The 19,307-nt window shown below is 41.9% G+C and overlaps 1 protein-coding gene across 2 annotated transcripts; it reads left to right on the forward strand.

The window, feature by feature from the left end:
• The first annotated feature begins 6,904 nt into the window (after nucleotides 1-6,904).
• Nucleotides 6,905-18,392, forward strand: alpi.1 (alkaline phosphatase, intestinal, tandem duplicate 1). 2 transcript variants are annotated; one of them, XM_084548488.1, is made up of 11 exons: nucleotides 6,905-7,139; nucleotides 7,793-7,918; nucleotides 9,828-9,943; nucleotides 11,261-11,435; nucleotides 12,098-12,270; nucleotides 13,341-13,475; nucleotides 13,567-13,642; nucleotides 14,925-15,059; nucleotides 15,183-15,374; nucleotides 15,581-15,697; nucleotides 17,195-18,392. In XM_084548488.1, the coding sequence occupies exons 1-11, from the start codon at nucleotides 7,046-7,048 to the stop codon at nucleotides 17,467-17,469; spliced, it is 1,614 nt and encodes a 537-aa protein (XP_084404614.1). In that variant the 5' UTR covers nucleotides 6,905-7,045; the 3' UTR covers nucleotides 17,470-18,392. The 2 variants fall into 2 exon arrangements, with proteins under 2 accessions (XP_084404614.1, XP_084404615.1); XM_084548489.1 differs by lacking the exon at nucleotides 6,905-7,139 and adding an exon at nucleotides 7,273-7,303.
• The last annotated feature ends 915 nt before the right edge of the window (nucleotides 18,393-19,307 follow it).

The following is a 19,307-nucleotide window of genomic DNA, read 5'->3' on the forward strand; positions in this document are numbered from 1 at the left end:
AGAGTGTTATTGTCATTCAGTGTTATGTTACCCCAACAAGATGGAAAATTGGGCTGGGGGAATGGGAATGTTTAAGTATGAGGGACATTCTTCCACAGATAAAAGAGGAAGCATAGAGTAGAGTAAGATGTCAGTTTACATATTTTAATCAGAAAGAAGCAAAGTCCACATAAAGGACTAAGGGGTCTTGTAAAGGACAGTTTATACCTCATACGCATAGACGCCATAACCTACATACGTAGCCTACGTTGGTGCGAGCCATTTATACTTGTTCACTCGTCAGTCTGTCTCGCTCTATAAAAACACCACCCAAACACTCGTCAACGCTGTGTCTTTTTTGCCAGCCAGGTTAATGTTTGTTTCTACTACCTGCTTCACTTTCAACGATGGCGACTGAAACTTTCGCCAAAATTTCGCCAAAGACGAGTCATGCAAATGTTTGTATCTCTGAACCTCAGTTAACCTCTTCTCGAGGTGGTCCATCGTTATTGATCCAAAACAATCAATTCAAAAACTGTGGAGATGGAGAAGCAGACGGAAATAGTAAAGCGGAAACCCGCTACTACCAAGCGGACCAATCACAGCTCTTGCGGTCTGCATTGCCGTGACGCGTAGTTACATTTCTGGGGAAGTGCTTGTCAGGCTAAGATGTTACGTTCTGCATGCGTAGGGTTTGGGCTAACGCCGTAGCCACAGCATTAAATTGATGCAGAAGTATACAAGGTGCATTAGAGTCTCTGTGAGGCTGTATTTAGGTACAGTACTGCAAAACCAAATGCTAACTTGTCTTATATAAAAATGCTGGCATGCAAACATTAAAGTTACACTGCAGGACATATAAATAAATGTCCATTATATTCAAGCTATTGCCAAATGCATCCACAATGCTATTTAAGTCCGTCAGTGCAGATACCCTAGTTTACAGATCATTGACAAAGCTCACAGTTGACTTAAAACCTCATGAATTACAATTTTATCGACTGTACACACAGTCCCCTGGGTGGTCCAGTCTGGCCCCCAAGAAATATCAGCCGCATGGCTTATTTGTAAACCAAGCGTGAGCGTGACCTACATGGCCAACTTGTACATGGAAATGAACAGACTTAAACTAGTTGGGTGAGAGAAGCAGTCCATATCACAGGAGTCCCTCTTCTGCGGCGTCTGGCCAGCACCTGGAGGACATCGCAGATGTAGCGGAGGATGTTTTTGGCCGGAGACCTGCCTAGGAAAATAAACCTGCGTCTGACCTCAAGCGCCAGTCGGAGGTTCTCCTGACCTCACCACCTGACACAATGTTCCTCCCACAAGCCGAGGCACCATGCCTGGGTGGCCATGCAGGAAAAAGGAACTCTCTTTGGCGTTTTTTCAAAAGGGAAAACAAAAGCTGTGAGGAGGGAAAGCAGTATTCTGAACAGATGCAATTCCACCGCGATGAATAAACTCTTGATTTATTGACGTTCGTCTTCTTGGCCTTCATTTACTTTTATTCAGGCTGAAATAGAAACCGATTCAGGAATCCTTTTGTGCATGGTTCTTTGGCAGCTGTTGTGTTTCTGCCTGGTCTTGTTCAAGGCCTTGGCAGGTAGGGCAAACAGCAGCTGGAATTGATTTGTTTGGAATGATGCTTCTGTATGCGGTAAGAGTGTTGCTGCTCTTCCTCACCACCCCTGTCCTCCCGGCTCTCTTGTTCAGCCCTCCCTGAATCTTTCTGTGAATGTGCAATGGCTTCTGTAATGAGGCCTCTTTGATGCGAAGAAGATCTGGGATAAGCAGAGGGATTCGTTGATTTGGAGGCAAGGAATGCAAGGCAGGTACAGCATGGTTGTGTGGGTTGTTTTGAACTTTTTTTCTCATCAGACCGTGCTCAGTCATCTTCGGTACAAATGCATCTCGCTGGATGTCTACAGAGTCTGTGCTCCTGCGTCATTCCATCAGCATTTTATTTTCACATGCCTGCCTTTGTAAACTGCATTCCTTAGCCCTCCTGTTATGTTCATTTGTCAGGAACGGCAAAGATGTTCCAGGGTCAATTTGACCCGGGGCATGTTTAATTATCTAAAAGTGTCAGAAACCAAAAAAATCCCAATAAACATTATTTATAGATCATGGGGGACGGCACAGTGGCGTGGTGGTTAGCACTGATGCCTCACAGCAAGAAAGTTCTGGGTTCGAATCCATTGGCTGACTGGGGCCTTTCTGTGTGGAGTTTGCATGTTCTCCCTGTGTCTACATGGGTTCTCTCCGGGTACTCCGGCAAAGATATGCTCGTTAGGTTAATTGGTGATTCTAAATTGGCCGTAGGTGTGAGTGTGACTGGTTGTCTGTCTCTCTGTGTTGGCCTTGCAGTACACACTCTTGCCCAATGACAACTGGGATAGGCTCCAGGCCCCCCGCGACCCTCCAAAGGACAAGAGGTTACAGAAAATGAATGAATATATCTCATGATTAACTCCATTACTAACCATTTCAATCAGCATTTTGTGCAGTGGTGTTTTTTACCTCTCACAGATCATTTCAGAAAAAATGCAGGTTGAAACTTTTTTAAACGTACACTGGAAAGACCTACATATAAAATTCTATAGTTTTACTTGACAGTGAATTTTTTTTAATTTCATTTTACATTTTGAACATTTTTCTTTTTATGGGGTGATGTTGACGTATTAAGATGAGAACACCTCTTCCACTGAGGGTCATATTGACCCACAGACTTAAAATCAAGACAAATAAGTCATGAGGATTTGCTGATTCAGCCATCCTATTAGACCCTGGCACGGCCTTTATTATGTTTTCTGCAGACAGCTTTGCCTGACGCATATTTGGGGATGAAGACCACTGCATGTCTTGCTCGGAGGAATGTGAATAGCATTTTGTGGTTCATAATCATAATCATCTGACTCAAGATTGGCCTCAAGATGGTCTTCTTCTTCACACACATCCTACTCTATTTCTCTGCCTTGATCAAAAATGAGTTTGCACATGTGAAATGAACCATTTTCATTATTTTATGTTGATAAATTAAGCCAAGCAGAAGAAGTTTCAAACCAAAAATACAGTATATACTTTTGAGTATTTTCTTTTTGGATTTTTTAACTTTAAAATGGATCTATTTGACCTGCAACATAACACAAGGATTAAACCTTTTGTCCTACTTTGGCTCCTCTAAAACCAATCCAGGCATTTCCTGCAGCTAGCTTCAAAGCCTGAACCTGTGCAAGTGCCTGATGGACGTACATGGCCACAAAGGACAGAAAGAACAAGAAAAAAAACCACTTTGATTTGATACATTCTGGAGGGAAAAGATGGGTAGTTAGGGGAGAGAGAGGGTCTGCGCTCTGATTTGATGGATATGTCTGACGCAAACGGGCAAAAAGGTAAGTGCTGCCGGTGGTGCAGATATGTGTGTGTGAGTGCGTCCAAATAAGTGTGTGTTCCCCATCCCCTCTGCCTCTGTCTCTGCCTCAAACAAAAGATGCAAGCCAAGGCTACACAATGGTAATGGTGGAAGGAAAATAACTTTTTTCTTTCACATCACGTATTTATTACTTCTCTGGACACCGTGAAGGTGAGAGCAGCCGTTGTCGCAGAAGGAGGTACATAGGAAGCAGATTGCAATTTGTGTTTGGTGAGCAAAGAAAGTGGGAGAAGCAGAAGAAGAAGAAGAAGACGTGAAAAAGCAAGAAGAAGAGGAAGAAAGGGGACAGAGAGGGGTTTGCAGAACTGAAGCAGCGTTGGGGTAAAGTGAAACAATTCTGTCAGCTGAGGAGATTTTAAGGCTCAAAGGCAACATGATACTGTTTAAAATCGCACTCCCTCTCCTCAGTAGATGTGGCTGCACAGGTGAGTCAGAATTCTGTATTTGTGATGTTGCTAAGGCAGCAGAATACACAGTGAAGGTTAGCAAACCAGTGACCATAAGCAAAGATTTGATGTGGTCACCATGAGCCCATGAAAGCATGTTTTTATGACATGATGTCAAATGCAATATATTCTTCAATGCTGACAGTAAAAATGGGGCTATATGCCTTGAAATGGGTTCGCTGTAATTCACTTTTTTTCCCCCCACGTTATGACTTGTTGGTCTGAAATCAGACATAACAAAATTATAAGACATCACAGAGGGGCAGGCATGTCTGTATTCACACACAAACGCACACGTGTCTTTCTCGTCACAGGCTTTTCTTTAAATCTCGCTCATGCTCACATGTTCACTCCTTCTCGCTTAACCGGGCTCTTTAATTTACTCTGAACACAGAAACATGCACGCGCTCTATAGCCTAATTAGGATAAGCTCCATATTTTTTTATTTTTTTTTATGAGTCCAATTAAAAACTAAGAGGGGCCACTGCTCAAAGCTGTCAGACTGTTTGATGTTGAGGTGTAGCAACTTTTTTGCCCCAGCTGCTGCGAGTTGCTGTCTTGAGCTTGGTCGCGGGTCTCGCGTTGCTTCACCTCTAATTGTCCCCCAGTTGAGTTGCGCGCCAGCAATAAAACCTTTTTACGACTAGTCTTCCAACTATTCTGAGATGAGATCTCATAAATATGAGCTACGTCATTTATGATACCTCCTTAAATTGATCTAGACATATTCTTCATCTGTCGTGCATATGCCCCTCTATGAGTGTGTGTGTGAGGGAAGGGGGTTCATATTTGTGACAAGGCCAAAGTAGATCACAAGCATCATTGCAGACGCAGTTTAATTGTTCCACCAGTGCTGTCTCTGTTTTTATTCACTAAGATTTGGCAGCTTGTCTGTCTTTTCGCTTTTTTTTTTTTTGACTCGCTCTCTTCTTAAAGATAGCGTCTACAGCGTCCACATCAACGTTTCTGTCTCTTTTTCCTGCATCTAAGTCATTTAAGCATTTGCATTTAAAAGTCAGTTAAAAAAAAAAAAAAAGGATTTGGCTCTTTCTTTGAAACTGCGGCTGTGTGGTCTGGCACCACCCACATGTATGTCCTCGCTTTGACAACCTGAACCTAAACATTTCCCTCCATGAGTTGTAATCTGAACACAAACTGTAGCTAACCACTGTAATTTACAGGATCTATAGTTTAAAGGGAGCCCAGCACGTTAAGAGCAGGGAGGAGGGAAGCGGAGGGGAGTGCAACGTTGACATAGCTCAGGCTCCAGATGCTGAAATGAAGGGCTGCTTTGTGCGTGAAGACATATGCATGTAATTCCATGTTTCCTATGTATGTTAAAAAAAAAGGTCTGATTCAGGTCTTTTAGAAGTCAACTGCAAAGGTAAACCTGCAAAAGTCATGAATTCTAATTAGAAACCAGCAAATCAAAAGGCAAAACTTCTCACCGCCATGATTTATTCGCTATTTGACACCTGAAGCGATAGGTGGCATGGTTTCAAAAGCAACAAAAATAATGTTCATTATAGATAATGATTATTCAACACCATGATGGAGCTTCATGAGCAGGGAGTCTGTTAACACACAACGTGATAAAGTAAACCAGTTAATGGTTTCCATCTGCTAAACTATAAACACAATTCACTCTTTATCAGAATCCAGGAGGTAGCGCCAACATCTGAACTTACGGCTGGCTCAGTAGTGTGACATTAAGAGCCAAACTAATAAGAGTGTGTTCTATATGAAGAATACACTGAGGTTATTGTGTTCTGCTTTGTTTACAGGAGTCCTCTAAACTCCCAGGACTTCACCGTGTTTTCATGAGCATTCAAGCTAGCCGCATAATCACCCAACAAAAGCGCCTAAGCACCTTCTGGTGGATGGATGATCCTTGCTGAGACCTAAAACAGCCACCAAGTGTTTACACTTGCAGTGCAGGAAACTAATTTGACTTTCCCAACGTAGGTTGGACTTTCTCTCAGGGGCCAACCCATAACAAATGAACAGACAGACGTGCCTGCGCAGGTTTTCCTGCTGTTGCACATAGCCACTGGTATTTCCAGTTCATGTGGTGTGGGCCACATCATGTGAGGCCCTCTTTATCCAGATTGCTTGCTATGATTTTATTGCAGCCTTGATTAGGGACATGTGACTAACTGCAAACCCCCGTTGGCAATGGGTGAGTGGTTGGCAGACAGCAGAGGTCTTCCAGAGCTCTGAATTGTAACACGATTCAGCCTCGTGGGTTCACAAGGCGAGAGCCGCTCACTAGGAATTGGATTCTTCTGGCCCTCTGCAACAAAGTTGGCCCAACTCACCTCATTTCACACGTTAACTGTTGTGTTTGCATAGAAGAGAGGAGACATTTTCATTCTGCAGACGGGCTCCACTACCTCACAGAAGAAAAATGCTTCACTTCCCACGGAAAACCCAGCCAAGTTGACTTGGTGAGAAAGGGAAAATATTGGGGTCTTTTAAATGCAAAAAAAAAAAAATTCAACAGGGAGGGGGGATGGGGGCTGGAAATATAACCATTTTCCTGACGTAAAAAGCAGAGCACATCAAAACTCAATCACGATATTCTCAAGAATAGGTCGCTCAGTTTCTTCCTTCGGACTGTTTTTCCAGGGGATAGGGGGAAAGGATTGGAAAGAGACACAGTTATGATTTGTACCATGATGGATGCCAACACAAATTGGGTAGCCATTTCTTTTTCTCCCTTTTAAAGGGGCTGCTGCATAATAAGACCCATTAGACGTTTACCACATCAAAGAACCATTCAAATCTCTATCACGCACTGAGTCGGGGGGCAGGGAAAGGAGGGAGAACAAAATTACTGCAACCTTTTAAGACAATAAAACAGAGCTGCTGCGTTTTCAGGAATCAAAGTGAGTTGAGGGGCTGAGATGCTACACGGCTCTTGTGTGGTCCCAGCTTCTCTTTTTCTGTCTCTCTCCTAGCTCTTCCTCCTTCTCTCACATTCTCTCTTCCCTCTTTTGTGGCTCTAAGCCTATGAGCTTGCGCGAACCCGTCCTTACTACACACCCAGCGGGGCTTTATAAAGGCAGGGCCGGAGGTCTCAGCAGCCAAACACACTCTCTGCCTGTGCCTCTGACTCTTGGTCTGGATGCTGCTCTGAAAGCCGGCTGTGTCGACCTCTCCAGCCACCGGTTCACGTGGATTTGAGATGCTGACGCCACATTTCAGAGGCCCCAATCTTCTGGCTGTCCTTCTGGGCCCCATCCTGATGGCTGTGAGCCGGGCCACCATGGACAGCCAAGGTGAGGAGACGACGCTTATTACTGCTGCCTGAGGTTGGGATATTAGTAGCACTCTGTGCACACAAGCGGACTCAAGCAGGTCACCTCAACCTGGCAAAGGGAGTCAGTGAGGACAGACTGTTTTTGAGAGCTTGAACTTCACTGGTGAATGAGCACAAACTCAGGTGTGTGGGTGTAATGGGGAGCCTGTGTAGGTGAACAAAAGCTTGTGTCAGTATATTTTTGCCTCTGTCTACCTGTTTATGTAAACTGTGGGATGGACTGTTTGTCTTTCCAATGTTTTGGAGCGTGGCTGGAGGAATGTTCCTTTTTGACTTCCTTCACTGTGAGTCTCTCAGTGGGCATGAATGGACAGAAACCAAAGTGTCTTCTTGGCTATTTTTGTCGGTTTGAAACCTCTTGAGAAACTCCTTTTACTTGTTCATCCCGAGGCAAAATATGTGTCAATGTGTCAGGGCAAGATAAAGAGGGATGGGTGTTTGCGCACTGTACAATTCACGTGAAGGTTCTTTGCAGCAGAGGTTTACAATTCCACACATGCAAGCATCTCACCTGCACTAAGCAGTCAATATTACACATATGATTTAGCAGTGAAATCTCTGAGGTCCACCATCACATGCATCTCAATCTCTGTGTGTGTTTCCATGGGGCAGTGCTGTATGAACTTGAGAAGGAGCCAGCCTATTGGGATGCACAGGCAAAGGAAACACTTGACGCTGCGCTGAAACTCCGTCCTCGGGAGCACCAGGCCAAGAACATCATTCTGTTCCTCGGTGATGGTAGGTTCATACAATGACTACAAAAAGTCATAGTTAGTTTGTGCAGAAAAGGTGTTTCTTTCATCCTTGCTTACAAACCCCAAAGTGGGGCAATGCATAATTGAGTTTGTGTTGCCCTATCAATAGTCAAAATTATTTTCCGTCAATAATGTAGGTGTTTTTTTTCTCTAACCAACCAAGGTTAAGACTGGTACAGAGCATGAATCTTCCAAGTAACAAACTATTTTGTTGTCTAAGTATAAGTGTGAACTCTTGCAGGTACATCTTGTCGTTAGCAACTATACTGTACAACGTCAATTTATCAAAACTGACATAAAAAATAAAAAATTGTTCTGCTAGAACAAGAACATTTTATTATATGTTCAAACTGTTTAAACCACCCCTGCAGGCTTTCTCCCAGCGTTGTTCTTTGGGGCAAATAGAGTACTTGCTCTGGAGAGGGCACGTCTGTACTCCTCTCAGAAATAAAGCTCTGGCTGAAGCTGTTGCAAAATAATTATGCACCCTCATGAGTCCAGTGGATCCCACACCACAGTGGAAACAGGAAGGCTTAAAGAGTCGATTAGGGGCAGTCCGTGTAAATGCTGGCGCCACCTCACACCTGCCCCAAGTTTCTGTAGAGGAAAAAAGCCTAATGATACAGTAGGAGTTTATTTGGCTCATTGTGGCAGCAGCGGGATGGTGAATACACTCGCACATTAAATGTGACTCATCAAAATTATTGCTCACATCCTTGAGCCCTAACAACCTTTTCCTCACATTTTTTGTAAGACCATTGTTTGCAGCATTTGCTGGTGCCTTGAATGAGCTGTCTGTGCTGACATACAGTGTGAAACCAACAAGCTTATGCTTAACCGAGTAGTTGCATGTGCATGGAAAAAGTTAACCTTGCCCCCATAGCATTACTGGTGTTCACGTCACAGGATACCTTTGTAGCGGGGGGAGGGCATCCTAAAAGATCTACCCCATAGATAGCTAGATCTATCCTCCTTTAGCAGCGTAGCCGGACACTGCAATGTCGAGTGCTGCCAGCTGGGAAAAGTTTCCGTCTGGATCAGATTTGATTGAAAACTTTTCACATTAACCATTACTTACGTGGTTTATTTACAGCTGCTGAGGCATTACATTAATTCTTGTAAGGGAAGCTGTTTCAATACAGAAAGATTTAAGGAGGTTTTTTTTTTATTTCCTGTTAACTACTGCAATATCTGTTTTCAATCAAATCGACTTAGTCACGTTTCTGGGTGGTCGGGGCTTTGAGTTTTCTTTGTGCATCTCTCCTGCCCACAGCCTGTTCTCAGTTTTATGGCTGTTATTCTTAAGCATGAGTTAAAGGCACCACAGTAACTCGTCTTGGATTTTTGAAGTCAGGGAAAAATCCAATACTAAAAATGGGTCACGACAAAGGACTAAACAGGTCATTTACTTGTTTTAGAGTTCAAACACTTACTTGATGTGCGCTTGTAGGTACGTAAAATGTACTACAAGCAGTATCTGAACAGTTGCCTCAAAGAGTCAGTGTTGGTTTATGTGATGATTTTGCTAAAAAAAATGTGGTCGTCCCAGAACACCACAGCTTCAAATGCCTTGTCCATTTGCGGGTTCAGTGGATGTTAATGGGCTTCACATGGTTTGACATTATTGACCAAAGAAAACCATTGAACAAATTTTATTATTTGGTTCTGGTTCTGGCTTGGACATTTTCATATTTTGCACAGAGAAAGGTCCCTGTGGGGATCAGGACAGAATTTTCATATAATGTGAATGCATTCAAAATACAGATTTCTGAATGGTTATATCTTTACAATGCTATTCGTTATGTCAGTATACTGTATGTAGATAATGATGCCAATCAAAAATACAGATGTGCAATGTCTGTGACCTTCCGTTTTTACTCGCTGTCTCATAGGAATGGGCGTGTCCACAGTGTCAGCAGCTCGAATCCTACGAGGCCAGATGGAGGGTGGGTCTGGGGAAGAAACAGTGCTAGCCATGGACACCTTCCCATATGTGGCCCTGTCTAAGGTGACAGCTGAGAACTGCTGACCTGCAGCACATCAGTGGCTATTCAGATCATTAAAGTTTAAAAAAAAATTACTATTTAAAAGCTGTCATTATATAACTACAGCTTCTTTTCCAGATGTATTTTTATCACTTGTTCACACTTTAATGCATTATTTCCCAGTTTATTATTTTCTAAAAAGCCTATTTTATAATCTATCCTAAATGCTTTCCATTTTTGTCTGCACAGTTGCCGCCTTAATTTTTACTTTATCTTTTAGCGTGCAAGAATTCATATTCGTCAATTACTTCTAAATACCTTTTCATGTTCCTGGAAGGAAACCAGCATTTTAATAGTTACTCTAGCTTTAAGGATCAAGAGATTTTTACTAGCCCATTACCGTAGTGTAGTTATATTAGGCAACACAGTTTAAATGGGGAAAAATAACATTTTAAAATACATTATAGTTTAGAATTAGAAACAGGCGAGGAACAAAGATATGCTATGTTGTTTTTTTTAATCATGCTTCTGCACTCTGTGACCTCAGAATTGCTCTACAGCCAAACACACAACGCTCTTAGTTTTTGTGTGTGTTTATCAGAGTGTGTGAGAAAGAAAGACAAAGTGAGAGAGTGAAAGAAAGAGGTCCCACATGCTAAGTGGTTACCAAGCATGTATTCATGCTTGCGCATGTATATAAATCTCTGAATGTGTCTGTGGTTGCTTGATAAATCAGAACAGTGTGACACATGGAGAGAGAAGAAAAAGGAGAGTGGAGGGGACCAAGTGACTAAGAGAAAGATGCTCTGCAGATGAATGCTGCAGTCTATAGAAGGCTGAATCGGGGGTCCATTTTTCACGTGCTTTGTTCCCTTAACATGCCATGTCTTGTTTTATACCCTGCAGCCTCTAGATCTCTTCACTTTTGTGTGTGAAAAGAGTTTAAGGGATTTAGTTAAGATCAACAGTTCTACTGAAAATGCTGACACAGATTAAACCGTAACCCCTAAATTATTGTAATTTTTGTGTGATTGAGAGAATGAGTTGGTAATTAGTGTCACTGATGACTCTTATATCTAAACGTATAATTAAAAAAAATATAAATAAAATTACGCTAGGCCTTGTAGGTCTTTCAGTAGATGACCTGCCTGAGTGGTCATCTCTGCCTCAGCAACAAGCAGCATTAAGTGTTTTCACTTTTAAATTTTATTTTATTAAACACACAAAAAAACACAAAGTGTGCAAAAAAAGGGTACGTACATGTCAGAATACTTTTTTAACTCACTGTATGTTTTATTTGCTGTCCCGTCTTTAACAAAGTTTGTGTTTCCACTCTACAGACCTACAGTGTGGATAAGCAGGTAGCAGACAGCGCCAGCACAGCCACAGCCTACCACTGTGGGGTAAAGGCCAATGCTAAGACAGTGGGACTCAGCGCTAACGCAGTGGCTTATGAGTGTAACACAACCTTTGGTAACGAGGTCTACTCAGTACTACGACGTGCCAAAGCGCAAGGTAAAGACAGTAGGACAGCTCGGCTAAGTTGTGGGTGTACTGTGTAATATGAAGGTCATCGGGCGTGGATTACATTCTTATCTCAAGATATGCAACGACTCTAACTGCTATAAAATCAGATTCGAAGAATAAAACATTTGTCAGATAAGCAAGTTCCCTGCTACTTGAGTGTCCTCAATTATGGGTCAATGTTCATGATACTTAGGACACTTGACATTACATTTGTGGTTGTGGTCATTTCACTGCCCACTATTTGTGTGGGACTCAATCAAGAATTTAAAATAACATTGTCCAACCCATGCTTACTTTTCATTGCAAAGGAAGAAGTCATGGGACATAGCCATAGAGTCTGAGTAAGGGGGGTGGTCAGGGTGGATGGATGGATTAACAAAACACTAAACTTCCAGTGGGAGGACAGTTGTTTCCTTAAACACCATTTTAACACAATCTTATCCTAAACCCAATCAAACAGGGGTGGAAAATATCAGAACATCTGAGAGACATATTGAGAGGGTATGGACAAATAATAGAGTTAGACAGTTAGACTGAAGGGTTAGGGTCTGACTGGAGGACGCTTAACCAAAATTAAGTCCTTCACACTGCATTTATTTTATGATTAATAGATGTAATTATGATCTTTGACTTAATCCTTTGTTGTCCAGGTAAATCAGTGGGTATAGTGACCACCACCCGTGTCCAGCATGCCTCCCCAGCAGCTGCCTACGCCCACTCTGTCAGCCGGAGCTGGTACAGCGATGCAGATCTTCCTTCCAGCGCCCGCCGCCAGGGTTGTGTTGACATTGCCACCCAACTGGTCACCAACGTTGACATTGATGTACGAAAAAACAATCTTGTTAAGTACTTAATTACTTTGTACCAAATAAGTTACCAAATAAGTTATGTTCATGTCTTCCTGAATCCTGTGACACCATGGACTTTATGAATTCCTGTAACTTGTACATACATAAGACATCAAAGTTCAAAAGGTCAGAGAGGTTTTTATTGTTATTTCAACCAGTGCAGTACATGAATTGAGATGAGAAGACATTCCTTCAGGACCATGGAGCTACATGAAGACATAGGACTAAGTGAAATACAAGGGACTGAGTGTAAAGTAGGCATGTGCAAGCTTATGCAGACAATACAAAACAATGCAAACAGTACGAACAGTGCAAACAGTGCCAACAGCGCAAGAACGAGAGACAGTGCAAAGACAAGTGGTTTTAAACATTTGACTGATTAGCTGCATAATGGGTGCAAAAGATGTGTGCAAAGGGCTGACCGGTTATGAGTATAAGTTATGATATTATTGTGGTTGTGGGCGAGCGTGTATATTTGTGTATGTTCAGTCCAGTTTGTGCAAGTTCAAGAGTCTGATGGCTCGAGGGAAGAAGGTTGTGTGGGCCCGAATGCTCCGGTACCTTTTCCCATACAGTTCTTCTTGATAAACGAAGCCGCCAAGTTGATCGTCGTGCATTGATGTTCTCACTCTGTGTTTTCTTCATTTTAATGTCCCTATTTTCTCTCGCTAACAGTAAGTTTTAGTCTAGGAAAAGATGATGGTTTGGGTTAAAACACACCCTTTCAAGTATGCGGGGTTGGTATGAAAGTGAATGCCAATTAAAATACATTACTTTCAACATCATATAAATAGGCCAATTTGCGTCCAAATTAAATTTCAGTACTACTTTACAAAGTCCCATGAGACTGGGGTGGAGTATTTTGTTCTGTCATTTTTCATCATAATCCTCTGTATTCAGGTCCATAGTGTTTCAATTTTAGTTTTCCAGTCTGACAATGATTTGCTTGAGATGTAACGTGAATAGAAAGTTGAAACCAGCAGTAATGAAAGGGCGGTGCAGTTTTTCTTCAAAATGATCAACTTCTGTCTGGTGTCCTTTTAAGGTGATTCTGGGGGGAGGCAGGATGTACATGACACCCAAAGGCACCCCAGACCCTGAGTACCCTACCTCCAACTCTCGCAAAGGGGACCGCAAAGACAGGAAGAACCTCATTGATGTGTGGCTGAAGGCTAAACCAGTAAGATTATGGAAGATCATTGGGAGACATTGCCTCATTTTATTAAAGAACACACCGTAAAGATTTGCATGTCCCCTGGTTTGTTTTTCAGAACAAGAAATCACATTATGTTTGGCACAGGAATGAGTTTGATGAGATAAATGTTAAAACCACTGATCGACTGATGGGTGAGTATCCATGGAACATGTCGCATATCTATTGCTGCTGATAAGCAGACTCACACGAACTTACTGGAGTGTATAAAATGCTCACTGACACCACTGATAGCCACTATAGCCTATTTGCACTTATCTGTCTGTCCATATTACACAAGTGTTGGCAGATAAACTTATCTCAGGGCTTAGAAAGGAGAGGGGTCCGGTAAACTCAGCTTTCATCTTCACTGCCACGTGAACTACTCATGAAGGTGCACTATAAATTTAACGTTGAGTGGTATTATCACCCTCAACTACGGCAATAAAAACTCAAGGGTGTGTTTGTTGCTGTTATGATGCGTATGACAGTATGCAGCTGCGAACAGCACAGAGTCGTTATCATTTTCCCACAGAATATATGAAGCTTTTATGTTGGACGTGGCCATTGTTCCTCTTACATTTAAAATATGATATCAAAGTGAGACACAGTCTGCATTTTCAAGAGCTGGCAAGTAGGTGTTGTTGTTGTTATCATGATTCAGACGGTTAGATGGCCTGCCTGAACATGTTGTACGCCTTGTTCATCTGCTTGCAACCTTTAAGATATAAATTCAAATAGCAAAGTATAGTCAGACTGAATTAGATTTACAGTGTATTATAATTCCTTGTTGCTACAGACAATAAGCTCTTGCATTACTCTTAAGGCTCATTTAGGGTACTGTGGGACATAGGCGGCATAACCTACGTACGTAGCATATCAGTCTGGCTCGCTCTGTAAAAACGTCACCCAAACGCTAGTCGGTGCTGTGTCTTTTTTGCAATTTAGCTAAATTTTTGTTTCCACTTCCTTCTTCACTTTCAACAGTGGTGACTGAAACATTCGCCGACATTTTGCTGAAGACGAGTCATACAGACGTTTCTATCTCCGAACCTCCTTAGTTCCTCAATGTGTTCCATCTTTATTGATCTAAAACAATTAATTCGAAAATTGCCGAGATGCAGCCTAAAATACTACAGCAGATATACACTACTACCGAGCAGACCAATCACAGCGTTGCTGCAACGCATAGTTACATTTCTAGGGAAATGCACGTCAGGCTACGGCGCTAGGGTCTGTGCAGGGTCTGAGCTGACGCCAAAGCTACGGTGTTCAATTGACGCAGAAGCCTAAACCATCCTATCAGCCTAACCCTTGGCTTTTAGTCTCCTTCTGTAGTAATGAAGTATCACTCATTCTGTATATTTGCATTGTCAATTTAGATGTATCTGTTATCCTGCTACTATCTGATCACACATGAAATGTCTGCGGTTCCAGGTCTGTTTGAGCCCAAGGACATGAGATTCGAGGTTTTCCGGAATAGCACGCGTGATCCATCCATAGTGGAGATGACAGAAAAGGCCATTCAAATCCTCAGGAAGAATCCAAAAGGATACTTTCTGTTTGTGGAAGATAAGTACCACATCACAACCCTGGAATTCAAAACCATTTTGTCATTAACAATGTATGAAGGCATGCTTGTTTACATGGTCATTTGTGCCTAATATTATGCCTATTTTTGTCATCTTCTGATACGAGGGAGAATTGATCATGGCCACCATGATGGCATCGCCAAACTGGCACTGACGGAAGCAGTGATGTTTGACCGCGCCATTCAGCGTGCTGCGCAGCTCACACGGGAATCTGATACACTGACTGTGGTCACTGCTGACCACTCTCATGTCTTCACCTTCGGCGGCAACACACCTCGAGGAAATCCCATCTTTGGTAGGATTCGGAGTAAAATTGCTAGTCAGACACATTTAGAGTGTAAGAGAAGCTGATCACATGTGAAAAATAGAAGAATTACTTTAGGCTGGGTAATTTTCAGACATGTGAGGATGACTGTATATTATTTTATTTAGTTTTTTTTTTTTTGAGACAAAGTATGTGTTAACAATGTTACTCACCTTCTCAGACAATCTGTCATTCAGGTCTGGCACCAAAGAAAGCAGATGACAAAATGCCTTTCACCAGCATCCTGTATGCCAACGGCCCTGGTTATGTCCATATAAATGGAACCAGAGAGAACATTACTATGGTGGATTATTGTAAGTACAAGCTAATGTCTTTCAGATGCGGCACTCGTCTGTGCTGGTGTGTGTTCAGACAGTTTGAACTCATGTGGTTACAACTGACTCATGTCTGTGTTTTTCTCTGGGAAGCAAAGAGAAAATATGGCATTTATGGCATTCACGGCTCTGTCTTCTGTTTTGTCATTTGTGTTCCTCTCTGGAACAGTGGACTGCAGTGATCCAGTTCTAGTTCTGTGCCATTCGCTATAGTCATTGTACTAGTTAATTACCCTTTAAAACTCCCAGTTATGTCTTTTTGAATGAACTGTGGATTTGTTTTTAAATTGTTACGTATCCAACGCAATAGTCAGCATCTTAACTCTGATGGCCAAAATCCTACCGCAATGTTGTTAGAGTAAATAGAAGTAAAAGAGAATAAAGGTTTTACAACAATCTTCCCACAATAGTGCAAGAGGACCCTTTGTGTTGAACCAAAAATTATGATCCTACTTGTTTTACAGCATGCTTCATTTCATCAGATGGACTTAAATTACCTTCGGGGTTTTGAATATGTTGTAATTTTGTTTAACTGGGTAAATTACAGAGCACTGGCAAGAGACAATTTGCAAAAGAACCATAAAGACACTTTGAGGTGAATTCCATCTTAACGTTGTTTCTGGATTGGGTATTAGAGCAGTTTCTTGCCAAGGTATTGCCGAAACACACTGAATTTCAGAGTGGCAATGGAAGGACATCAAATTTTTTTTGTAAAATGCACTTAAAGGGGAACTGCTGTTTTTTACAACCTGGACCTTATTTCTGGCATAAAATACAGTTGTTTACTCACCCATATAACTTTTGTGTAATTTGTATTCCTTCGGGAGATACAAAAAATCTCCGCGAAACTCGTTCATTTCACCAATATTTTCTTATTGTATGCCAATGCTATTCCCCGTTCTGCTACGGTTCGTCCACAACTTCGGAAAAATATTCAGACATGTTGCAAAAAAAAATAGCAGTAGCAAATTACAGGTAAACCAGCCGACCATTGCGGGTGCATGCGGTGCTCAGAGATGACATCATCCAGGTCAGAAGACATCATCCGGGGTCTGTAGGTCAATCTACAGACCCTGGATGATGCTACAGCTAACTCCGAACTCAACTGGGAATAGCACTAGCGTACAATAACAAAATATTGGTGAAATTTAGAGGCTGCGTTCTGGTGCCCCAGTCACTCCCACTACATGGATATACGCTGATCTAATTATCTCCCGAAGGAATACAAATTACACAAAAGTTAGTGAGTAAACAACCGTATTTTATGCCAGAAATAAGGTCCAGGTTGTAAAAAACAGTAGTTCCCCTTTAATTTCATTGTTTCACTGCCTCAGCAAATAGTCTTGCAGGTGACACAGAAACAGAGAAGATTTAACAGCGCTGAGGTTAATTAAAACTGGTGACAGTTTTGTATTTACAGTTCATGATCCACCACAGTGTCTGGTGACATTCCACCCTCTACTTGTTTCTCTGCAGACGATGAGGAGTACATGCAGCAGGCAGCTGTCCCATTGGATGCGGAGACGCACGGTGGAGAGGATGTGGCCATCTATGCCAAAGGGCCAATGGCTCACCTGTTCCACGGGGTGAAGGAGCAGAACTACGTGGCACACGTCATGGCCTACGCTGCCTGCTTGGAGCCCTACACAAACTGCCCTCCTCACCCTCACAGCCATTCTTCAGCAGAGCGTGTGAACAAATCTTTAAGCCTCCTGTTTGGCCTGCTGGGCCTCCTCTGGTTGTACAGATGACCCGATAACTCTCGCACACATATACACAATTACACTGCATGCAAGCGGCAGTAAAGACTATGCACTAAGCCACATGCATGCACTGTATGCGCACAGGTTGGCAAGACAGAATGCAGGGATAAACAGTACTGTATTTGTTAACAGAAAAATACTCACATCACTCTGTATTTATCCACACGCACTAAGTAATTTGCCATGCATGAAAACGATGTGCTTAAACAAGCATGTGTTAACTCTTTTCAGATGCAAACTAGAAAAAAATAGCCAGGCACTTAAGGCTTATGCACATGCAAACATGCAAAGACTAACAGCAGTTCATATGCAAGCAGTTATTTCGCCAATGTTTCCGTTGTGAAACTATTAACACAATATTAAAATCATTTCCAACCTATGATTGCAACGTGACTACTAACTTGCACTAACAAGTCATTTCCAAAAGCAAGTTTTGGCCCTGTTATTTTTTTTTCCCTCTAGTTCTCAATCACTGCAAGCACCTCTCACTTATAGATATTAAGTATTTGAAGGGAACTGTAATTTCCTATTTACACAGAATAACTTGAAACAGAGAGGGCTCACTGTTTAGCTTCTGGACATTTCGGCTGGACGTAACAACTGTAGATGATCATCACTGTGGAACTGAATGAGTAACTCATTAACAGACATCTCAAGAGTTCACAAGCCTTTCAGGAGTAGAAAATATGTAGCTTTTTCTTTCTTTTTTCTTTTTTTTTTAATATGTAACCTGACCTCATTGGTTCCTAATCATACATGTTTTCCATCTGTCACTTGATACAATATGTAATCTAATTGGATTGCAGATGAATGTATTTTGTAAGCAAATATTGTAAATGTATTTTTATACATTTTTATTTTTTTTTCTCCAGCAGATGTATGAGCATTAAAAACTCATGTTTTCATGGTGAGTGAATTCTCTGCGTCATTTGATTGGAATTATTTTAGAAACAGAGGTCTTGGCTTGGTTTTGATACAAGCGAGCAAGTAGTAGGCCTTTGATTAGTACATACATTTGAAACTATGTTTAAAGCTAGAAGTCCCATAATGATGGTCAGTCACAGTGCAACGCGGTTCAGCGTACACGTGGGAAATGTATTAACACGTTTCAATGCAAAAAGCTGTCAGGTAATAAAGAAGCAAGAAACAGAAGATGACAAAGATTTGAACATCAGTTGCACAGGTTATACAAAAGATCTCCTCTTGTAACAATGAGATAGGACCCAAATGCAGAAGGAGGCTGGACCAGAACGAAAAGCACTGCTCTCTCAGTGCAGGAAATCCAAGCAATAGTCCAAACAAAAGAAATTCAACATAGAAAAACAGAATAAATCCAAGAGGTGGAACAAAACACGAGGAAACACAGCTTGGAAACTTATAGAAACAAGCAGACTGAATGACAAGAGGCTAATGGAGGGGCAGGATATATATATACACACACACATGCAGAACTAACAAGGGAAACGAGACACAGGTGAAACTAATTGGGGTTAGAGCGTGCAGGTAAAACACAGAAAGCAAAGACAGATGAGTGGAATCACAAGGGAGGGAAAGATACAAAGATGGGAAGAACAACTGACTAAAAGACAAATATCAATGTCAATGTCAAAACAAAACAAGAAACAAACTGGATCGCCAAAAATTCAAAACTAAATAATTAAACCGAACAAAGCACACAGAAGCACACATTATGACAAATCCTAGTCACAACAAATCGACACAGACCTTCAGGAGACACCAGTCTGACTCTGCTGGGTATCACAGCAACTATGAAATGAGGTGGAAATGTCAGGCTCATTTCCCCCCCTAATAATAATAGATGTTAA

The sequence above is a fragment of the Chelon labrosus genome (assembly GCF_963514085.1).
Source record: "Chelon labrosus genome assembly, chromosome: 7".
Lineage (NCBI taxonomy): Eukaryota > Metazoa > Chordata > Actinopteri > Mugiliformes > Mugilidae > Chelon > Chelon labrosus.

Coding starts and splice junctions, on each gene's coding strand:
- alpi.1 (XM_084548488.1), top strand. CDS start 7,046: ATGCTGACGCCACATTTCAGAGGCCCCAATCTTCTGGCTGTCCTTCTG. Junction 9,944..11,260: donor CATATGTGGCCCTGTCTAAG/GTGACAGCTGAG, acceptor TCCACTCTACAG/ACCTACAGTGTGGATAAGCA. Junction 13,476..13,566: donor TGTGGCTGAAGGCTAAACCA/GTAAGATTATGG, acceptor TTTGTTTTTCAG/AACAAGAAATCACATTATGT.